Genomic DNA, 22,011 nt, shown 5'->3' on the forward strand with positions numbered 1-22,011 from the left:
TTGTTGTTGATTCTTCACAAAAAAATACAGTTTTATATCTTTATGTTTGAAGCCTGAAATGTGGCAAAAGTTCGCAAAGTTCAAGGGGGGCGAATACTTTCGCAAGGCACTGTACAGGGTCAGTACTATAATTGTAAGCTATATACAGGGTCAGTACCATTATTGTAAGCTATATACAGGGTCAATACTATCATTGTAAGCTATATACAGGGTCAGTACCATTATTGTAAGCTATATACAGGGTCAGTACCATAATTGTAAGCTATATACAGGGTCAATACTATCATTGTAAGCTATATCAAATCAAATGTATTTATATAGCCCTTCGAAAATCAGCTGATATCTCAAAGTGCTGTACAGAAATCCAGCCTAAAACCCCAAACAGCAAGCAATGCAGGTGTAGAAGCACGGTGGCTAGGAAAAACTCCCTAGAAAGGCCAAAACCTAGGAAGAAACCTAGAGAGGAACCAGGCTATGTGGGGTGGCCAGTCCTCTTCTGGCTGTGCCGGGTGGAGATTATAACAGAACATGGTCAAGATGTTCAAATGTTCATAAATGACCAGCATGGTCGAATAATAATAAGGCAGAATAGTTTAAACTGGAGCAGCAGCACAGTCAGGTGGACTGGGGACAGCAAGGAGTCATCATGTCAGGTAGTCCTGGGGCATGGTCCTAGGGCTCAGGTCCTCCGAGAGAGAGAAAGAAAGAGAGAATTAGAGAGAGCATATGTGGGATGGCCAGTCCTCTTCTGGCTGTGCCGGGTGGAGATTATAACAGAACATGGCCAAGATGTTCAAATGTTCATAAATGACCAGCATGGTTGAATAATAATAAGGCAGAACAGTTGAAACTGGAGCAGCAGCACGGCCAGGTGGACTGGGGACAGCAAGGAGTCATCATGTCAGGTAGTCCTGGGGCATGGTCCTAGGGCTCAGGTCCTCCGAGAGAGAGAAAGAGAGAAGGAGAGAATTAGAGAACGCACACTTAGATTCACACAGGACACCGAATAGGACAGGAGAAGTACTCCAGATATAACAAACTGACCCTAGCCCCCCGACACATAAACTACTGCAGCATAAATACTGGAGGCTGAGACAGGAGGGGTCAGGAGACACTGTGGCCCCATCCGAGGACACCCCCGGACAGGGCCAAACAGGAAGGATATAACCCCACCCACTTTGCCAAAGCACAGCCCCCACACCACTAGAGGGATAACTTCAACCACCAACTTACCATCCTGAGACAAGGCTGAGTATAGCCCACAAAGACCTCCGCCATGACACGGCGCCAACCCAGACAGGATGACCACATCAGTGAATCAACCCACTCAGGTGACGCACCCCCTCCAGGGACGGCATGAGAGAGCCCCAGTAAGCCAGTGACTCAGCCCCTGAAATAGGGTTAGAGGCAGAGAATCCCAGTGGAAAGAGGGGAACCGACCAGGCAGAGACAGCAAGGGCGGTTCGTTGCTCCAGAGCCTTTCCGTTCACCCTCCCACTCCTGGGCCAGACTACACTCAATCATATGACCCACTGAAGAGATGATTCTTCAGTAAAGACTTAAAGGTTGAGACCGAGTTTGCAACTCTGACATGGGTAGGCAGACCGTTCCATAAAAATGGAGCTCTATAGGAGAAAGCCCTGCCTCCAGCTGTTTGCTTAGAAATTCTAGGGACAATTAGGAGGCCTGCGTCTTGTGACCGTAGCGTACGTGTAGGTATGTACGACAGGACCAAATCAGAGAGATAGGTAGGAGCAAGCCCATGTGATGCTTTGTAGGTTAGCAGTAAAACCTTGAAATCAGCCCTTGCTTTGACAGGAAGCCAGTGTAGAGAGGCTAGCACTGGAGTAATATGATCACATTTTTTGGTTCTAGTCAGGATTCTAGCAGCCGTATTTAGCACTAACTGAAGTTTATTTAGTGCTTTATCCGGGTAGCCGGAAAGTAGAGCATTGCAGTAGTCTAACCTAGAAGTGACCTTCACAGTTTTATTTGAGACGACTGTACAACCATTAAGATTAATTGTCAGATTCAACAGAAGATCTCTTTGTTTCTTGGGACCTAGAACAAGCATCTCTGTTTTGTCCAAGTTTAAAAGTAGAAAGTTTGCAGCCATCCACTTCCTTATGTCTGAAACACATTCTTCTAGCAAGGGCAATTTTGGGGCTTCACCATGTTTCATTGAAATGTACAGCTGTGTGTCATCCGCATAGCAGTGAAAGTTAACATTATGTTTTCGAATAACATCCCCAAGAGGTAAAATATATAGTGAAAACAACAGTGGTCCTAAAACGGAACCTTGAGGAACACCAACATTTACAGTTGATTTGTCAGAGGACAAACCATTCACAGAGACAAACTGATATCTTTCCGACAGATAAGATCTAAACCAGGCCAGAACTTGTCCGTGTAGACCAATTTGGGTTTCCAATCTCTCCAAAAGAATGTGGTGATCGATGGTATCAAAAGCAGCACTAAGGTCTAGGAGCACGAGGACAGATGCAGATATATAAAGGTTCAGTACCATCATTGTAAGCTATATACAGGGTCAGTACTATCATTGTAAGCTATATAAAGGTTCAGTACCATCACTGTTGATAGTAAGTCTATCATACAGTTCAGTGTGTAGATGTGTATTCTGACCTCATCACAGGTCTCTCCCTAGACAGGTGTCGTTGGACGGTCAGTCTGTGTCCCAGGAAGCAGCCTCTGAGGAACTCCGCCCACCCATCCCAGGTGTCCAACCGTAGAGTAGCCCCTGGGAGACAGAGACACATGCAGGTTGTCCTCCTGGTTGCCATGAACCAAGAATGTGTTCCATACAGTCCATTTGTCTCTGTGTTACATCCATAAGGTGTTGAGCCAGAGGACCATTGATCTACTGCACAAGGAAGGCCATACCCAGGTCAATGGCGTAGTCGTGCAGCCGGTTGCAGTCGTAGAGTTGCAGGACGGTGGGAGAGCTCAGTCTGAAGGAGCTGACGGGAAGCCCACACTGCTGGGACACCAGGGTCATGAGCCTGGCCACAGACGTACTCAGGAGAAACACAGTGCCCAAGACTGAGAGGGTCTCCCCCCGTCACGGCACTGAGTCAACATGGGCCAGCATCCCTGTGGAACGCTTTCAAACACCTTGTAGATTCCATGCCCCAACGAATTGAGGCTGTTCTGATGGCAAAAGGCGGGGTGCAACTCAATATTAGGAAGGTGTTTCTAATGTTTGGTACACTCAGTATATATAAGTTAGGAGTCATATAATTACAGGGGTAAGATGAAGTGGCTCCTTTGCACTGATCTTAGGTCTGGTTTGTGTTTTTACTGCTAATGGTAAAGGTTAGGATTTGGTGAGAGTAAACTGATCTGTGCCCAAGGGCAATTTCTATCCAGAGACAAATCAAATGTCCATGCTATTTAAATTTATAATCTACCACCATCTCGTGGCACAAATTTGTAACAACATTTTCTAATTCATGTGCTGTACTGAGTTTTGTTCTATCACATTGAACACTAATCTGGGTGCAGATTAAATTGAACACTAATCTGGGTGCAGATTAAATTGTTAACAGAAATATTATGAATATGTATTTCAATGAACCCAAAGGGCCTCTTCTTCTCCTACTATACGGCCTGCTGTGCTCTACTGTACTCTACTGTACTCTGCTGTGCTCTACTGTACTATACACCACTGGGTATACAGACTCTTCAGATACTGTTAGCGAACACCAGACTGAGGTCGAGGCGATTACATGGGGAAAAGGTTTATGACTGTAAGGGTGTTTGGTACAAAGGCAACACTACATCGGGCCACATTTCAGCTCTATCCCAGGTCAACCATACAATACTATAGATTTCCACTCTAGTCAACCAGCAAGAAGGAGAGACAGACAGAAGGTCTGGCTTTGACTATGTCAATGATGGGATGTGTAAGTAAGGAGTAAGGAACACAAATAAACATTATTCTGATGGTTACATTTGTACTTAGATACATAACCACTCTCCTCTGTTAGCAAATCTTCCACAGAACTTTGTGGAACAGAGTGAGTTCTGTCCCTGTCTGGCTCTGGACATGTACCCAGGGACCTCTGTACAACAACACTTCACACTCACGAAGCAGTGTTCTTACTAACCAATCACTCTACCATAACCATGGTCTTGGTTGAGCAAGGGCAATTTTACTTTAAGTCTCAAGCAGGGTGACCTCAACATACTATATATCACCATACTATATACCACCACACTATACAGTGGGGCAAAAAAGTATTTAGTCAGCCACCAATTGTGCAAGTTCTCCTACTTAAAAAGATGAGAGAGGCCTGTAATTTTCATCATAGGTACACTTCAACTATGACAGACAAAATGAGAAAACAAATCCAGAAAAATCACATTGTAGGATTTTTAATGAATTTATTTGCAAATTATGGTGGAAATTATGGTGGAAAATAAGTATTTGGTCACCTACAAACAAGCAAGATTTCTGTCTCTCACAGACCTGTAACTTCTTCTTTAAGAGGCTCCTCTGTCCTCCACTCGTTACCTGTATTAATGGCTCCTGTTTGAATTAACTAAATCACCTAATCCTACTATATAACCATACTATATATTACCACACTCTATATCACCATAATATATATATAATCATACTATATAACCATAATATTTAACCATACTATATATCACCACACTGTATATCACCATGCTATATACAGTGCCTTGCGAAAGTATTCGGCCCAATTGAACTTTCGCAAGGCACTGTATATCCCCATACTATATATCACCACACTATATCTGAAACACTTTATGTTAATGATAGTATGAAGCTGTTTCAAGCAATAGCCAGCTCACTTTGATATGCATTTTCAAGCACGGGTAGAAACAGCTAGGTGTTCGGCTGGTACCTTCAGCAGGCAGCAGATGCTAGGGGTGATGCACTGCTAGGGGTGATGCCAACGTCTGTCAGGACCCAGCTGTCCCGAAGGATGGCACCAGCATAGCTCAGCTCCAGGAAGTACCTCACCTGCTTGTCGTCTGACAGTTGCACGTGGAAGTAATCCTGCCAGAGGAAGAAGATTGGAAACACAAGGAGCCAAAAAGCCACACAATAATTGTAAAAGTGTCCAATTGTGTACAATTAAGAAATAAGGCCCAAGGAGGTGTGGTATATTGGCCATATACCACAAACCCCCAAGGTGACTTTTTTTTTTTTTTCAATTTAGTGGTATCCAATTGTCCCATTGCTACAACTTGGGAGAGGAGAGAGTCCTCCGAAACACAACCCAGCCAAGCCAAGCCACACTGCTTCATGACACCATGCCCGCTTAACCTGGAACCTGGCTTCCAGGTTAAGTGGTGTCGACCGTGTCAGCGTGCACTGCTGCGTGCACTGCGCCTGGCCCGCCATAGGAGTCACTAGTGCGTGATGGGACAAGAACACCCCTGCCGGGCCAAACCCTCCACTAAACCGGATGATGCTGGGCCAATTGTACGCCGCCCCATGGGTCTCCCAGTCACAGCCGGCTGCGACAGAGCTTGGACTTGAACCAGGATCTCTAGTGGCACAGCTAGTACTACGCAGTGCCTTAGACCTTAGACTGCGCTACTAGGGAAGCCCGAGGTGCCTTATTGCTATAGGGCAGTTAACCCACTGTTCCTAGGCCTTTATTGAAAATAAGAATTTGTTCTTAACTGACTTGCCTTGTAAAATAAAAATTTGAAGCAGAGCTTAATTTGTAAATTGGGAGGTGCTAGAACAAAGAGTGGGTGCTAGAGGGGGGGTTCTGTGGTACCAGAACTCATGAGAAAAAAGATCACCTTTTGTAATAGAGCATTGAACGCATATCATCACCTGCATTGCTTGCTGTTTGGGGTTTTAGAATGGGTTTCTGTACAGCACTTTGAGATATCAGCTATATAAATACATTTGATTTGATATCTTCACATTTGGGTAGAGCCACTTATAGAAGGTGCACACATGGGGAACATTTTTAGTAGCCTAGGGTCTGGGAAAGTGTTGGCCTTTTTAAAACCGCATTTCGTGCAATTCTACATCCTTTTACATGACTGGAGACTTTGGCATTATCTTTTTTTTAATCCGCACAAATGAGCGAAATGGCAGGATACTTTGACACTGACAAACTTAGTATCTGAGATCAATAAAAACGACCTTGTCTTGAATCCATCAATAGCCTATAGGCCTAGGTTTGTGGAGAAACATATAGTAGGCTACAATATGAGGAGGAAATTAGTCCTAAAAATGCTTTCCAGTTTCACTGACTCACCCAATGATGCGCAGCTCACTCGCTGGAGATTGTCGATGCGCTCGTGTCAAAAGCCTATCTCTCTCTCTCTGTTTTGTAAAACAATGTTTGGGTTTTGATCAAATATTTTGGTAGTCTACAGCATAGTCTTATCTTTTCAGCAAGAGTCATTGCTTTTCAACCTGTGTTTTCCCTCGATTGTATTTGAAATATTGCAAAAGGCCTGTTTTGTCTGCGTGCTGTTTTTTCACTGACAGATTTGCCTCGCGTTCCCGACTGTAGGCTATTCTTTGTTATTGGGCTACAATCCGCAGCTAGGCTATTTAAAAAAAGAAGCTATTGGTCCTCTGTAGCTAAATTATAGGGCTTCTCATGACGTATTAGGCTATTCTGAATGATTTAATTTATTTCTGAACAGACAGCAGTAATTCCGTAACTTTAGAAAATTCCTCCAGAACCCTTCATGCAGCTATGATTCTATAAGGAAACAAATGATGAAGTGCAACTCTGGAGAGATGAGGGAGCAGGATAATTGACGAAGAGGCAACTCGAACTTTGATCGCTTTTATTATAATTGTTACATAGCAAAAAGTGAAAATTATTTTTCATGGCACGAGAGGTACCGGATTCGGCCAAGTATGTTCCGGAACAAAACAGTCCAGAATGGAAAGGTGCCGGATCCTGTTCTGGCATGATCCTGCTCAAATTAAGCACTGGTTTGAAGTACCTAGGCCTCTACCTGCTGAGTATAAAGATTATTAAACTAGATTCAGTGGGCTTGTCATTCACAGTACTGTTGAAAAATAAAGTATATTTGATCTAAATGTGGATATACGAGGACATCTAGTGGTCACTGGATTTAAAAAAAAAAATTCATGCAAGCTATCTTTTCACTAGCATGCGATGCCATATATTTGACGCAGGTATTTATTTTTCAACATGTATTGTCATTGACTGGAACAAAATATAATTGTATGAGCTATGCCTCTGTGTTCCGGCGTTGTTGCACCCCTCTACTATCTGGCTTGGTGGGGCGATCTCGTTCTGCATGCCTGCTTCACTTATATTCAATGTGTCGTCATGCATTTGTGCATGCACGCTGTTAACGGTCATACCCGTCTTGCTAACTTAGCTAGCTCATCAACCAGTATTTTATTCGCGTTTTCTGCACGATAGCACTTATTAAAGCCTTGAAACTCATGGGGACCTCACTGTTACCACGGGTCATCGAGCTAGCCCTTATTTGGCAGCAGGGTTGCATCGGTTCCCACTGGATTTGACAGCTTGTTAGGCTGGCTAGCTAGGTAGCTAATTCGCTAACGCGAACTGTTTATCACGTAGCAGCCTATGCTGACTAGCATCGCTAGCAACTAGCTAACATGGATAAAGTCTAGTCGTGGGTCCACAAAATCAAACAAATGGTACTGAACTGGGGCCTGTTGCACAAAACTAGGATAAGGGATTAAGCCAGGATATCTTGGTGATCCTGGCTCAATTGATCCGTAATCCGGTTGCACTAAAGATGGATAGGGGGCAGGAGGATATGTTATGGTATAAATTACCATGGAGATTTATTCTGTGGAGCTAGCCTGCTCCAGACCAGGCTAAATTCCAGGATCTATTTAATCTCATCCCTAATGTCAGTCAGCAGTCACCACAAATGGAAACCAATAGTTATTTCACTGCTCACTATACATTGTTATCACATATAACTAGACCCACTGTTATTTAAACGTTTGTGATCATTAATTTCAATGATTTTGGATAAAAAATGATTTTTAGATGATGTTGCTATCATTAGATAATTTACAGTTTCCCATAGACTATAAGGCTATATATAAAATGCTAGAATATTAGGGCCACAGAGGGGAAAAAAACACAAGTCATAATATTGTAACCAGTTGTTTTAAAGGAGGACAGTTGTTAAAATGACAGATGTGGGGCATTTCGTGAAATTGTACTTCAGTATGGTTTCATAAACAAAGACATGCTGATGTGCCAGAATATTAAGTATCACATTGTCATAAGTATCAAAACTGTAAAAACAATATGTAGCTTTTCTGCAGAAAGAACCAGCCTCATAAATTTATGACTTTATCCTTTTTCTTCAGTGTGGCCCTAGTACTCTGTCATATAAACAAATACACATTCCATATGAATATAAAAACACAATGTGTAACATTATGTTCATTTATTGAATAAGGACAAAACAAAGCAGGTAAACCATCAGCTCCTTTCAAAACTGAAGTCACAGTGACTCTACAAGATGGAAAGCACAGAATCTAAGCATATTATACAAAATGATACATATACAGACCTTTGAATGTGTATAACACACCCTGCATGTCTGCACACTAAAATAAATGCAGGACAAATCCATACACATCAACTGAACAGACAAATGAAGGGATGCAGTAGCCTCCCTGCAGCCTTGTATTACACACAGTATACCGCACAAACATCATAAGAGGCCAAATTCGTCAAAAAACGAACCCAAAAAAAACCAAATTCCTCTGCCACCGCAGGACATATTTAACCAAAATTGAAAGCACACATACTAACTAAAATAATTCAACACATATTGGTCCCTCAGCAGCCGACCACTGTCGTCATCAGGAAAGATTGCCGGATTGTCCCAGTCCATGGCTGGTGGCACTCTGGGGGCCCTCTCCTTCCTCAGGCAGGCCACATTGTGGAGGACAGCACAAGCCACAGTAATATCACATGCCCTAACAGGGCTGACCCTTAATTTGTGAAGGCAGTGAAAGCGTGCCTTCAGGAGGCCAAAGGTCATTTCAACTCTGGCCCTGGTCCTGGCATGGGCATGGTTGTAGGCCTGCTGTGCTTCCTGGGGGTCTGTGAAAGGTGTCAGGAGAAAAGGCTGGCAGCCATACCCCCTGTCTCCCAGCAACACACCAGAGAATTCACCTGTCAACACAAAATCTCATCATTACTACCTCATAAACACAGTGATATTCTTGACACAGCCATGATGGTTATAAATAGGGGTTGTGTGGCTTACCTTGTGATAGGCACTGATAGATTTCAGAGGCCCGAAAGATTCTGGAGTCATGGACTGAGCCAGGCCATTTTGCCACAACATTGCTGATCACACAGTCAGCATTGCAGACCATCTGAAATCATAAGATGAGGAATATTACACCAATCAATGCACATCACTGGCAATGCAGAGTGTTCGTCAATGGACAATATCAAAAAGTTATGTTCACCTGAACATTAATGCTGTGAAAGGATTTCCTATTCACAAAATCGGCCTCATGGGCACCTGAGGGGGCTTTTATCCTTATGTGTGTGCAGTCCACTGCACCAATGACATTGGGGAAACCTGTCACACAAAGTAATGAGTATCCTACTATGTGTTAACAGTTGTCCTGTAATTTGTAGATCCTCTTACCTGCAATCCTATAGAACTCCTCTTTGATGTCACAGAGTCTTCTGTGGCCAGGGAAGGAGATGAAGACATCTGCTAATGCTTTGATAGCCAGACACACACTCCTTATTGTGCGGCAAATTGTGGCCTTGTTCAGCTGTTCTGCATCCCCCACTGAGTACAGGAAGGCTCCACTAGCAAAAAAGCGCAAGGCCACACAAACCATTTGCTCCACACTCAGTGCATGGCTCCGTGCAGTGCGGTGCTTAATCCTGGGACCCAGTAGTCTGCATAGATACCTGATGCCATCTGCAGAAAACCTGTATCTTTCATATAGATGGTCATCAGGGAAGGCCAGTGGGTCCAACCGGTCCCTGAAGACCCTTTCTCACCTGAAGGCTCTCCTCAGCACAAGTGCTTCTTCATCCACCACATCTCGCACGAATGGGCATGCCATTGTCAGAGCAGAAAGGAACACACAATTTTGGGCCTTCATATAGGCTAGTGGCCACACCTGGTGCTGGGGGGGGTGGGCAAAAGAGGGCGATGCCTTATAACGATGACTTGGTTGTACTGATTGCTGGGAAAATAAAAAAAACCTTAGAAAGATGCCACCGTCCTGTGTGCTCACAATAATAGCTCATATGTCATGGCTCACTTGACTTTACGAGAATATACCTAATTTTTATTTTGAGCTGTGTCATCTTCTTGGAGCTGGGGGAGGAAAGAAAAATAATGATTAATACATTTGTGTTACAGTTAGCATACAGTGTACATTGAAGGCATATCTCACCTCCCTCTCAAGTTTTTTTATTTCAAGGTCCAGTTTCCTAATTGTCCTCTTTTTTATTTCGAACTCCAGTGCAAGATTTTCCATCTTTTTCTTCTTGTACTGAATGTCTATGTCTGCCAGTTCTATTTGGCACCGGAGGTGGTTGCCATACAACTTTCTGATAGCTTGTGAGCTCTGTGAACACAATACAATTAGCGCAGCTGGAATTTGGCAGGATGTGGTGTCCTTTTATTAATACGCACTATGTTGCCAGGCTGGTTTTCCCACTGTATAGCATCTGGGTCCTGTAAAAGAAATTAGATTTTTTGATTTTGATGAGGACTCCTCACCATTGTAGAGTAAATAGTACTTTCACAGTCTTAACATGATACCTCATGCCTTCTGGAATCCAGAGAGATGGTCTCCTCCTCATCATCGTCTCCATCATGTGCTGTTGCTGCTGCACTGGGGCCTTCACCCTATCACATTTAATCGGATTCATATTGAAGCTAGTAGACAAGACATGCCAGGCCTACAGTATGCCTTTGATGGAGTACTCACTGGATCAGCATCGTCTGGTGCTTGTGCTGGTGGCTCTAACAGGAACACAGTGCTGCCAGACACTGCAAGGCAATAGGTAAACCAAAGTCAGACAGTCCAAATTGATTCAATATGAATGTGGTTGTATCCCATGTAGAGATGGAAGGACATACCTTGAATGAAGCGGGTGGCATCTTGGGAGGAACCTATGCTTGTCTCTTTCCCCCCAGGGATCCCCTCTAAGACGGGCCTGCCTTTATTTAGCTCCAAGGCCATGTCCTCTGCTGGGGTAAGGTCAGCCTTTGGTGACCCACCACCCGTGCCTTGTCTGTGGGTATTCTTTTTCACTGCTAAAACAGTACAGACAATGTGTGAGCAGGCACCTTCTGGGTACAATATATGCTTGTGCTTTGTTAAATATTAGTCAGGGACCATACCATTCTGCAGAATGTTCTTGTATTTGATTTTGACCTGCTGCCATGTCCGTTTTGGCCCGTTCATGTTTAATCTACACACACACACACACACACACACACACACACACACACACACACACACACACACACACACACACACACACTTAATGGAGTCACACTGCAAAAAATTACTTGGTATTTTTGTCTTGTTTTCAGTAAAAATATCAAAAATTTTATCATAGCTTTATACAGTGTGATGGAGTTACTTTACACAATTTCACTCATATCTGCAGTGCATTTCAATAAAAAAAATTAACCGTTTCATAATTACAGTACAACTGCATTTTTGGAGATGTGAATTAAATATTTGAATTGTAATTGTGATGTTTCAGCGGAGCGGTGAGTGTGTAATTGTGCACTACTTACGCATTCAGGCGGTCTGCAATACTTTGCCACGCTTTTTCTCTTTGCTTTATCACTGTGGCGGTGTTGCCTTTCTTCTTAATTATATCTTTTACCTCCTCGTATGCCTCCATGAGGATTTGTGCTTCCGACGGGGAAAAGTACGCGGCTCTAGTTGCCATGGTAAATCAGTTAATCTGTGATCTGTGGCGGGGTCTATTTGAGTGAGCCGTGAGCGCGCACCTATCCAGGATTGGTTTCACCTGGCTTAATGAATCCGTGTCTGCTCATCCTGGCTTGGTCTTTGTGCAACCAATTAAGCCTGGACGCACATGTTTTGGCTTCATTGAGCTCAGCTGAGTCATTTATCCCGGATGTCTTAATTCTACTTTTGTGCAACAGGCCCCTGATGACAAAATCATGTTTCGAAATTGTAGTAGCTATTTATGTTTTTTTTGTTGTTGTTGCTTAATGACATTAAGACAACCGGTCACGAATGCGGAGCCACGCCCTAAAATAACATGTGACCACAAGGCGTTTGTGACGCATTTATGCGTTCCAATTTTGTCATAATTGTCTGTAGGTTCTAAATTGCTTATGAGCTTGGCTGCCCTTCAGAAAGTAGCTGATTCTTGTACTCTACAGCTGTATTTTCCTACAGTTACTAATAATACTAGCAACAAAACAGATTTCATTCCTTAAAATGATTTTGCCAGATGGAAGAAAATAATAAGGTAGGCCTAAACTGTAATAAGATATACCTTAAAGACTGCTTGTGTTTAATCCTGAATCCAGTTGCCCCTCTTGTACTGGGATAAAACAATAGGGAACCCATGAACCTTATGGAGGAGTACATGTGTTTTGTAGACACACCTGGGTTCTAAACTGGCTGAGGTAAACATTTTCGGAAAGCCTTGGTTTTTAAATCCCGGTGAAAGCAGATATGTCAAAGTTTGTCAATGTCTTGTTGCCCTTCTATTTAGTTGAAACTAGCGAAAATGATCATTTTGCTTCTCTTAATCCACATTTTCTAGCAAAAAAACATGTTCATGCTTTAGGGCTGGTGGCTCCATATATATTGGTAAAATATAAAGTGTGTGTGTGTGGGGGGGGGGGGGGGGGGGGGGGTGTAGTGGATATAATGTGGTATAGGCCTAACTGTTGTTTTGAGGGTGAAATTTCAACCACAGGATGATGTCATCATTGTAAACTAAATTCAGCATAGCCAAACCTTGTATAAAATAGGTTGAATTTGTACCTTTGAAACCATGTCAGATTTTCAACATTATATACACTTTCAGAAAAAAACTATAGGCAGCACTTCAGCCCGGGATCGAACCCCATCCAGGGTTTTAACTACACCCAGCCCTGCTTAGCTTTAATATGTCACTGACTACTACCAATATGCTATTGTGAGAATTATTATTGAGAGATCTCTTAATAACAAAATATATTCCGTGTTAATATCGAAGTCATTCTAAGGGGTAGGTTTGACAAAGCAAATGAGTGAGTGAGTCTTTGACATGAAGACAGTGGTTAGATTCTGCCATTGGGACTGCTCTGATGTTTCCATTCTCTCCTGGTTATGACCATAGAGCCTTGTCCCAGTCTCTAGACCTGCCTGTCTGTGTGATGGATGACCACCTGACCTCTGAAGCTGTCAATGAGATGGTAAATTGACCTTGTCATTTCATATTACAACATTAATCCAATAAAATGTTATAGTGATGCTATCATTGGCAATGTTGACGTACCACAACCATCTCTGTTGTGTTGCAGTTGTTTAATTGGCCCAACGTTGCCAATGCTCCTCCACTCTTTAACAGTTAATAATTATTTCAGTATGATATTTGTTGTTTATTAAGTTTGATTATTTGCAATATAATTACATTTCTACCAGGAGCAGAGCAATTCTACCAGGAGCAGAGCAACCTCAGTGATGGAAAACACAGAAGAGGGGAAGCTCAACAATGTGGAACATCTGACACTTCTGGACTTCCTTCAAAACCTAACTGAGAAGTATGTTCTGTTTTCTTTGGTACTATCACACCTTCAAGGAAATAGGATCAAATTAGAAACTGATCAATCGGAAAAAAAATGTCATTGCTAGAAAAGTTGTCACATTGCAATTTTGCCAAAACAACTGACACAAAGCAAGTATAACTTCACGATCAGGCAAATAATTAAATAAAAACAATTCTGCCACGCATCCTGATATGACAACATTTATAACAATATTGTTTTCAGGCAATGGAGGGGGATTCGTGAGGGTATGTTTGACCCGGTAAGATCATGTTACTGACAATTTAATCAGATTACCATGAAAACTCTGCCTAATGTTTAACCTTGTTCATAAGCTTTTGAAAGACTCACTATGCAACATTTTAAAACAGTTCTTCTGTTTCTGGAATACAGCTGACAAAACAACAGCTTGCCGGCTTGTGTCTGAGGATTGTCCAGTTTTTATCGGACAAGCTGATGCAGATCATCATCCCAGGTCTTTACGAACTACTGGGCATCCAAGATGCTGCCTCCTCTCCATTGTCACAGAGATCTCTCACAGCGTCACTCACCAGTCTGTTAGACGATAAGGTTAACACCAAGTCCCGCGTGAGATTTACTGAGGCTGGTGTACCTAAGAGGCCAGGCAGTCGAAAGTCTTACAATAGCTTTCGCATCCCGACTCCCTACCCTTCCTCCAACTGTATGGAGCAGGAAGAGGAAGAGGAAGAAGTGCAGGAATCACAACTTAAATTCAAGGAGATTTACCTGACTAAGGGCAGTCTGGGCAGTGGAAGCTACCTGCCCAAGGGGGCCATGAGGTATGTTCTTAAAGGGAAATTTAACAACTTCATATTCATCTCCAGCATCACCATATGTGAAAATTACACATTTCCATGCTTTGTAGTAAAAAAAATATAGAGGGACGTAACTGTTTCCAATAGTGCTGAGAAATTAGTGCTTTTTGAGGTTGGTTTGGTTTCCATTCAAATATTTAAAAAATAATCACGGTTTTGGATTTCAATACTTTTTTTAGACATTGAATGCACTATGGATTATGTGTGTTGAATGCTGTAACAACACATAATAAAACAATGAATAAAAGTCCCATGATGGTAGTGACTGTCCATTAGTGTTTATGACTTATCAACCATCATTTACTTTCTCATATAAAATATTTATTTGATGACTTTATTATTTCATTCCAAGTCATCAACTCATCTCTATAGAGCTGCTGCTTATTCTGTCTGACAAAATCACTATTTTAGTAGTTCTTCTAAGTAAATAAGACCTACTTTTATGACCGCTGAACACCAACTGTCAATCACTTAGATCATGTATTTCCAGGTAGAGAATCCTCGCAACGCAACTGCTTTTTATCTCTCTCATGCATTCTCTCGTCTCTCCGTCTCAGTTAATGAGGTTTCCGTATCTGCTCCACACAGAGTGGACAAGCAAGTGGGCGTGCAATGGATTATGGGAATTAATTGCCGTATTTTCTGTGCTAAACTATGTAGATTATTGGCCTGTTGGAAACTACAACTCCCTACTACATTGCATAGTTCGTGCTTGATCTGATTTATCTCTACAGAAACTGAGCATCGAGCTCACAGAAGAAGAAAAAAATGTACTATATGGAATTCAAATAATTGAGCCGACGTCAGTCAATTAGTTGTTTAAAAACCGAAAAATAACAAAAATGTTGATTAAATGCTCAGCTCTAGATTCTAATGACATCATCAGTGTGCATCGTGTGATTTTAACCAATTATGAGTAGGCATTGCCTACTAATTGGTTGATGATGTCATAGAAAACACTTATCTTCCTCTTTCTTTTTTACTACAAAACATAGAAATGCCCGTTTTTCACATATGCTGATGTTGGGGTGGTGCTGGAGATGATGAATATGAAGTTGAAACATTTAGAAATTTCCCTTTAACATTTCTTCAAACTGCCTTGTATTTATGATTGTCCTTGAAGTTATTAGAAGTTACAGTATTTGAAGTTTATAGCAATTTTGATTTTTGTAGAGGATAGATATTGCCAGGATAGATAGATATCTACAGGCCAGTTTCAATACAAATGACTTATACAAAATACACTTTATTGGGCTTTAGAAATTAAGCAGTTAGGCTGACATCACACTAAGGTTTTTTCTCAGAGAAACAGCAGCGTTTTCCTCATTGTTTTCAATGGTGCAGATGTATTTGACACACTGAATGTGCATCACAGCCTTACATATTATTTGTTTGACTTTGATGATTTCTGCGTTTTTTTTCCCAAGGACTCTAACCTCTCTGTCTGATGTGCAGAAGAAAACAACCAACTCTGAGACGCTACAAGTCCTCTTAGGTGTCTCAGAGGACACCCTTGTTACCTGTGTACAGGACAGCCTGCAAGGTTCTCTCTCCAAACTTGCATGCATGTCCAATTCTCCATCTGGAAGTGCAGGCTCTATGATGCTAACCCCTGCTGTAATGGCAGAGTTGGCTAAAGATGTCAAGTCGGCCTTATCAGTGGTCGTTAAGAGTGCCTCCGCTAGCCAAACCTCTGTAGTGACACCGGTAAGGGGAGACTCACAGACCAAGGTGACTGAGAGCATGGTGAGAGAGCTGGCTGCTAAACTTGAAAAAGTTGACCAAGAGAGCAAGAGTCTAACAGGGCAAGTCATGACCATGATCTCTGACACAATGGTGGCTTTTGTTGACGAGAACAAACAGAATTTGCTGGAAGATCTGAAGGACAAGATCACGTTTTTGGCATCGCATGTTGGCTTCATTGAGGATCTTGATGCCCTGATAAGCAAATACGAGAGCAGCTACAATATTAGTGAATCTGGTTCCTCCTGCACGCTCACATCTAAGAGCATCCAAAAACTCTCTAGCCGGGAGTTTCAAACATCAGCAATACAAGCAGTGAGTGGAGTTCTTGACAAAAAAGTCAGTAGTTTGAGCTTTCCTAGTTCAGTCATTCAGTCTGAGTTAACAGGTGCTGTATCAGGTCAAACATTGTCTGGCATTGTAAAGACAGAGTCAATTCACCCAGTGGGCTCAGCAGCGTCAGTAGTTGTTAAGACTTTCGTGTCAGATATGAAGTCCTTGGCTGAATCTGAAGAGAGTCCCCAACAGAAGAGTGCCTGGTCTGCTGCTGTTCACATTTACCACAGCATCCAAAACAACTTGAAAGATTATTTCGGCAAGCTTCAGCGATGTGCCTTAAAGAGCATTGTCACATCTGATGATAACATCACAAATGCTGAGTTTAAGGAGACAGTTCCACTTCCTTGCTTAAACATGAAATATAGGCCCAGTAAGAGTGAGCCTCAGTTGCCAGAGTCCACTGGTGAAGTTACTTTACAAAGAGGCCTAAGTGAGTGCTCAAAACTTCTTTGGGCAAAAACTGAGTCAGAAGAAAGCAAGCTCCTTCTGACAACTTGCACCAAAGAAGTCATCTCAGAGCTTCTGGTCTTGTACAAGACTGCAATGTCAAAGGAGGACGCCCTGTACACTGTTGGAGAAAAAGGATCAGGCTTCTCTATTGAGAGAGAGAAATTTGTAGAGGGTGTTCTGGCTCAGCTTGGGGATATTGCCCATTCCAGGGCCTCATCACCAATAGTATGTGAGTTCCCCTGTCAAATTGAGGACAGCAGAAGTAAGGCCACAGCTTCTTTGACCAGTCTGTTAGATTGTATTAGAAAACTCTCAAGTGAGAAATTTAAGAGAAATGCCACTCAAGCAGTGAGTGAGTTCCTAGTTAAAAAGTCCACCAGTAGCTTAACTAGTGCACAGCCTGCTTATTCTGTAGCATCCAGGTCTTGTTCCATTCAAAACCAGTACACATGGTCAAAGGATATTTGTGCGGATTCTGCTGCCTTTGGCATCATTGAAACATTTGTGGAAGACCTGCAGAGCTTGGCGCAACCTGCAGAAGTAGAGGAGAGAGAACCTGACCTCCAGGAAAATGCACAAAAGCTACAGAGCAGGATCTGGTCTGCTACCACTAGTTTATATAACAATATTCAGAAGACATTAAAGGACTTCATCATTCATCAGCGGAGGTCAGACATGCTGAGCAGAACGTCTAGTCATATACCCACAGAGGACTCTGGACATCTTGGGACTAAGGAGCACATTTGTTTGGCAAGCCAGGACTTGAGGCAAGCTAGTAAGAGTGTGCCTCACTTGCACAGTTTGAACCTTGAAGTGGCTCTACACAGGGGTGTCAGCGAGAGTTCAAAACTTCTCTGGACTGAAACAGACGAGGCTCTACTGACCAATAGTACCAAAGAGGTCATTTCAACAATCTTGACCTCATGCGAGGATCAGGCATCAAATGCACCTTGCTTCTCCACAGTAGGAAAGAAAATATCTGATATGTCCCTTGAGGTCAACATGTTGGTAGGTGGTGTTCTGTCTCAGCTGAAGGACATCTCCTTGTCAAGGTCCCCAACACCATGTGAAGACATGTTTGAACGTCTCCAAGGTTCTCCTGAGCGAACCTCTCCAGTAAGTCTAGATTGCAGCACGGCTGCCTCCAAAGGCATTGCATCTTCCCACAGTCTTTCTACAAAGAGCCTCCAAAAACTCTCTAGTCATGAGTTCCAAACTAAAGCTGAGAAAGGAGTGAGTGAGGTCCTCTCTAGATCATTTAACATTGTGGAGGAAGGTACAACAGAACAGTACCTTCAGTCTGTATCTACATCCACCACATCTACTGATATTATACAAACCATGGTGAAAGACCAGCAGGAGCTCACCCAGACCACCCAATCATCTGACATGGTATCTGGAACCTCCCTGCTCACCACTGGACAGGTTTCTGAGAAAAGGATCTGGTCTGTTGCTCGTAACATCTACTACAGTCTGCAAAGTAAGATTACGGAGTTTCTCAGAAAAGATCTTCAAAGATCAGACACAACACTTGGTTCAATCCAAATCTTTACGTATCAAAGCAGTCCTGCATCACAAAGAGCAAGTCTCGGCCATCTTGAGGTCAACCAGAGCAGTGTTACACCTGGTGGAAACGATGCCTGTGTGGACATTCCGCACAAATTACTACCTAAAACCACTGAGCTCTCAGGATCCATGCTGGAGGATATTGACACGATCCGTTGTAGGAGTGCTGACAGCCAAAATACAAGAAATACCTCTTCTTCACGCTCCTCCATCTCTCTAACACCTACTTCAAAATTAAGGCAGTCGAAATGGCACTTTGCTTTACCCGGGACTCCCATCCCCACTGAGTTTCCTGCTCAGATTGACTTTCCCATTGTTAGAAACACAATCATTGAGGACTTCTTTCACACAGAGGACTTACTTCCTGTAACCTTTGTGGACAAAGTCAGGCAAGCTGCTGGGGTGGTAGTGGACATTATGGTGGAAAGTGTTGAGAACACACAGGAAAATGGACAGGGTGCTTCTCATCTTGACGACCTCCGATCTGCTGTTAGGAAATTGAGAAAAATCATTTCCACTTGGACCATCCACATTTTCAGCCATGAATTGGTGGATAAAGTGATAGCCATTCAGGACAGCCACAGCACTCCACAGGTCTTAACATTGGAAGCAGCCAAAAGTGCTTCAGACTCCATTCTTTCAAGGCTGAAATGGGGAAAGGAACAATGTGCCATATCCAAGGAGCTCTCCTCTCAGCTTCTCCAGATATTTGCTGAAGAGACAGTGAAGTGCTTCCTGAGACAGTGGTCAGATGAGTATGAAAACATAAACTTTGATGTTTCAGTCCAGAACGATCCAAAGACTTCTACTTGCATGGTCATTCTTCAAATGATCACCAAAGCCACTGCTAAATGTTATTTTGAGTCCGCTACCAGCGTGGCCACCAGTGACATTGTAGAAGGCGTGTTTGATTTGGAAAGGGATACCATCAGCAGTACTGGAGAGCAGGTCAATACAAAGGTATAGTACACTTTCATGAATAACACTGCTGTTGACCTTTTATATGATTCTTTGTGTCATGGCATTGCACTGGTTCTTTGCAGTTGATATGCTGTACTTTAAGATATCGAAAACATTTCAGTTTGTTTTAATGTGCCTTTTCCCACCAACCAGGGTTCCAAGAATGTTAGTAAGAACCTCTGTCCTCAAGAGTCTCTGGAGTACCAGCCTCAGAACATTTGCCCTACTGTGTACTTTACAGGTAAGCCCTGCTGCTGTTTAGGCTGCTGCTCAGTCAAGACTGAGACATTATCCCTTTACCATTCCACTAATTCATTTGGAAAGACATTGTACTCTGAGTTGTTACCTATGACATACTGTACTGTGGGCTGGGTGGTAGCCTAGTGGGTTAAGAGGTTGGGCCAGTAACCGATAGGTTGCTGGTTCAGAATCCCTGAGTTCACGAGGCAAAATCTGTCAATGTGCTCTTGAGCAAGGCACTTCATCCTAATTGCTCCTTGTAAGTCTCTCTGGATAAGAGTGTCTGATAAATGAGTAAAAATGTAAATTGATGGCATGCTGGATGGTCTTTCGTTGCAGAGACGATGACAACATCTCATGGCTCCTTTTCTCCAGAGGGAATTTATGATATCGCATCGTCCTTCCCACTTGAAGAGAAGAGTCGCAAACCCTCCCTTTTCACCAGATTGTCTAGATCCATCACGAAAGGCTTTCTCAGCACATTCAAATCTTCAAGGAAAACCAAATTATTTAAATAAATTCCTCATTATAACAACGAGAGCATTCATTTGTTCAGATGAGAATCTAATCGTATTGGTCACATACGCCGAAAACAACTGTGAGATGCTTTATTACGAGCCCATTCCCAACAATGCAGAGTTAAAAAGTAAGAAAATATTTTCTAAATAGTAACACAATAACAATAACAAGGCTATATACAAGGAGTACCAGTACCGAGTCAATGTGCATGGGTGCGAGGTAGTTGAGGTAATACAGTATGTACAGTGCCTTGCGAAAGTATTCGGCCCCCTTGAACTTTGCAACCTTTTGCCACATTTCAGGCTTCAAACATAAAGATATAAAACTGTATTTTTTTGTGAAGAATCAACAACAAGTGGGACACAATCATGAAGTGGAACGACATTTATTGGATATTTCAAACTTTTTTAACAAATCAAAAACTGAAAAATTGGGCTTGCAAAATTATTCAGCCCCTTTAATTTCAGTGCAGCGAACTCTCTCCAGAAATTCAGTGAGGATCTCTGAATGATCCAATGTTGACCTAAATGACTAATGATGATAAATACAATCCACTTGTGTGTAATCAAGTCTCCGTATAAATGCACCTGCACTGTGATAGTCTCAGAGGTCCGTTAAAAGCGCAGAGAGCATCATGAAGAACAAGGAACACACCAGGCAGGTCCGAGATACTGTTGTGAAGAAGTTTAAAGCCGGATTTGGATACAAAAAGATTTCCCAAGCTTTAAACATCCCAAGGAGCACTGTGCAAGCGATAATATTGAAATGGAAGGAGTATCAGACCACTGCAAATCTACCAAGACCTGGCCGTCCCTCTAAACTTTCAGCTCATACAAGGACAAGACTGGTCAGAGATGCAGCCAAGAGGCCCATGATCACTCTGGATGAACTGCAGAGATCTACAGCTGAGGTGGGAGACTCTGTCCATAGGACAACAATCAGTCGTATATTGCACAAATCTGGCCTTTATGGAAGAGTGGCAAGAAGAAAGCCATTTCTTAAAGATATCCATAAAAAGTGTTGGTTAAAGTTTGCCACAAGCCACCTGGGAGACACACCAAACATGTGGAAGAAGGTGCTCTGGTCAGATGAAACCAAAATTGAACTTTTTGGCAACAATGCAAAACGTTATGTTTGGCGTAAAAGCAACACAGCTGAACACACCATCCCCACTATCAAACATGGTGGTGGCAGCATCATGGTTTGGGCCTGCTTTTCTTCAGCAGGGACAGGGAAGATGGTTAAAATTGATGGGAAGATGGATGGAGCCAAATACAGGACCATTCTGGAAGAAAACCTGACGGAGTCTGCAAAAGACCTGAGACTGGGACGGAGATTTGTCTTCCAACAAGACAATGATCCAAAACATAAAGCAAAATCTACAATGGAACATTTCAGTCTCTCGATGTGCAAAACTGATAGAGACATACCCCAAGCGACTTACAGCTGTAATCGCAGCAAAAGGTGGCGCTACAAAGTATTAACTTAAGGAGGCTGAATAATTTGGACGCCCAATTTTTCAGTTTTTGATTTGTTAAAAAAGTTTGAAATATCCAATAAA

At 42.6% G+C, this 22,011-nt stretch overlaps 2 protein-coding genes across 4 annotated transcripts in view; one reads left to right on the top strand and one right to left on the bottom strand.

Annotated features, from left to right (window-relative positions):
- The window catches only part of LOC110515622 (protein ANKUB1-like), a 53,183-nt gene extending 48,923 nt beyond the window's left edge, over positions 1-4,260 (bottom strand). Inside the window, exons 1-2 of the mRNA XM_036937753.1 lie at positions 2,902-4,260; positions 2,644-2,758 (exon numbers count right to left, since the gene is read on the bottom strand). Coding sequence (XP_036793648.1) covers positions 2,644-2,758; positions 2,902-3,016 — 230 coding nt within the window. The 5' untranslated portion in view covers positions 3,017-4,260. The remainder of the gene's footprint in view (positions 1-2,643; positions 2,759-2,901) is intronic.
- Positions 4,261-12,313: 8,053 nt separating this feature from the next.
- Positions 12,314-22,011, top strand: part of LOC118937339 — a 30,731-nt gene continuing 21,033 nt past the window's right edge. Inside the window, exons 1-7 of one of the 3 annotated variants that reach the window (XM_036935307.1) lie at positions 13,224-13,446; positions 13,676-13,794; positions 14,023-14,059; positions 14,191-14,597; positions 16,061-19,691; positions 19,845-19,932; positions 20,271-20,463. In XM_036935307.1, coding sequence (XP_036791202.1) covers positions 13,339-13,446; positions 13,676-13,794; positions 14,023-14,059; positions 14,191-14,597; positions 16,061-19,691; positions 19,845-19,932; positions 20,271-20,449 — 4,569 coding nt within the window. In that variant the 5' untranslated portion in view covers positions 13,224-13,338 and the 3' untranslated portion in view covers positions 20,450-20,463. Of the gene's footprint in view, positions 12,510-13,222; positions 13,447-13,675; positions 13,795-14,022; positions 14,060-14,190; positions 14,598-16,060; positions 19,692-19,844; positions 19,933-20,270; positions 20,464-22,011 lie in introns of those variants that run through there. The other 2 variants (XM_036935356.1, XM_036935247.1) reach the window with 2 other exon arrangements.

This window comes from Oncorhynchus mykiss, chromosome 1 (genome assembly GCF_013265735.2).
Source record: "Oncorhynchus mykiss isolate Arlee chromosome 1, USDA_OmykA_1.1, whole genome shotgun sequence".
NCBI lineage: Eukaryota > Metazoa > Chordata > Actinopteri > Salmoniformes > Salmonidae > Oncorhynchus > Oncorhynchus mykiss.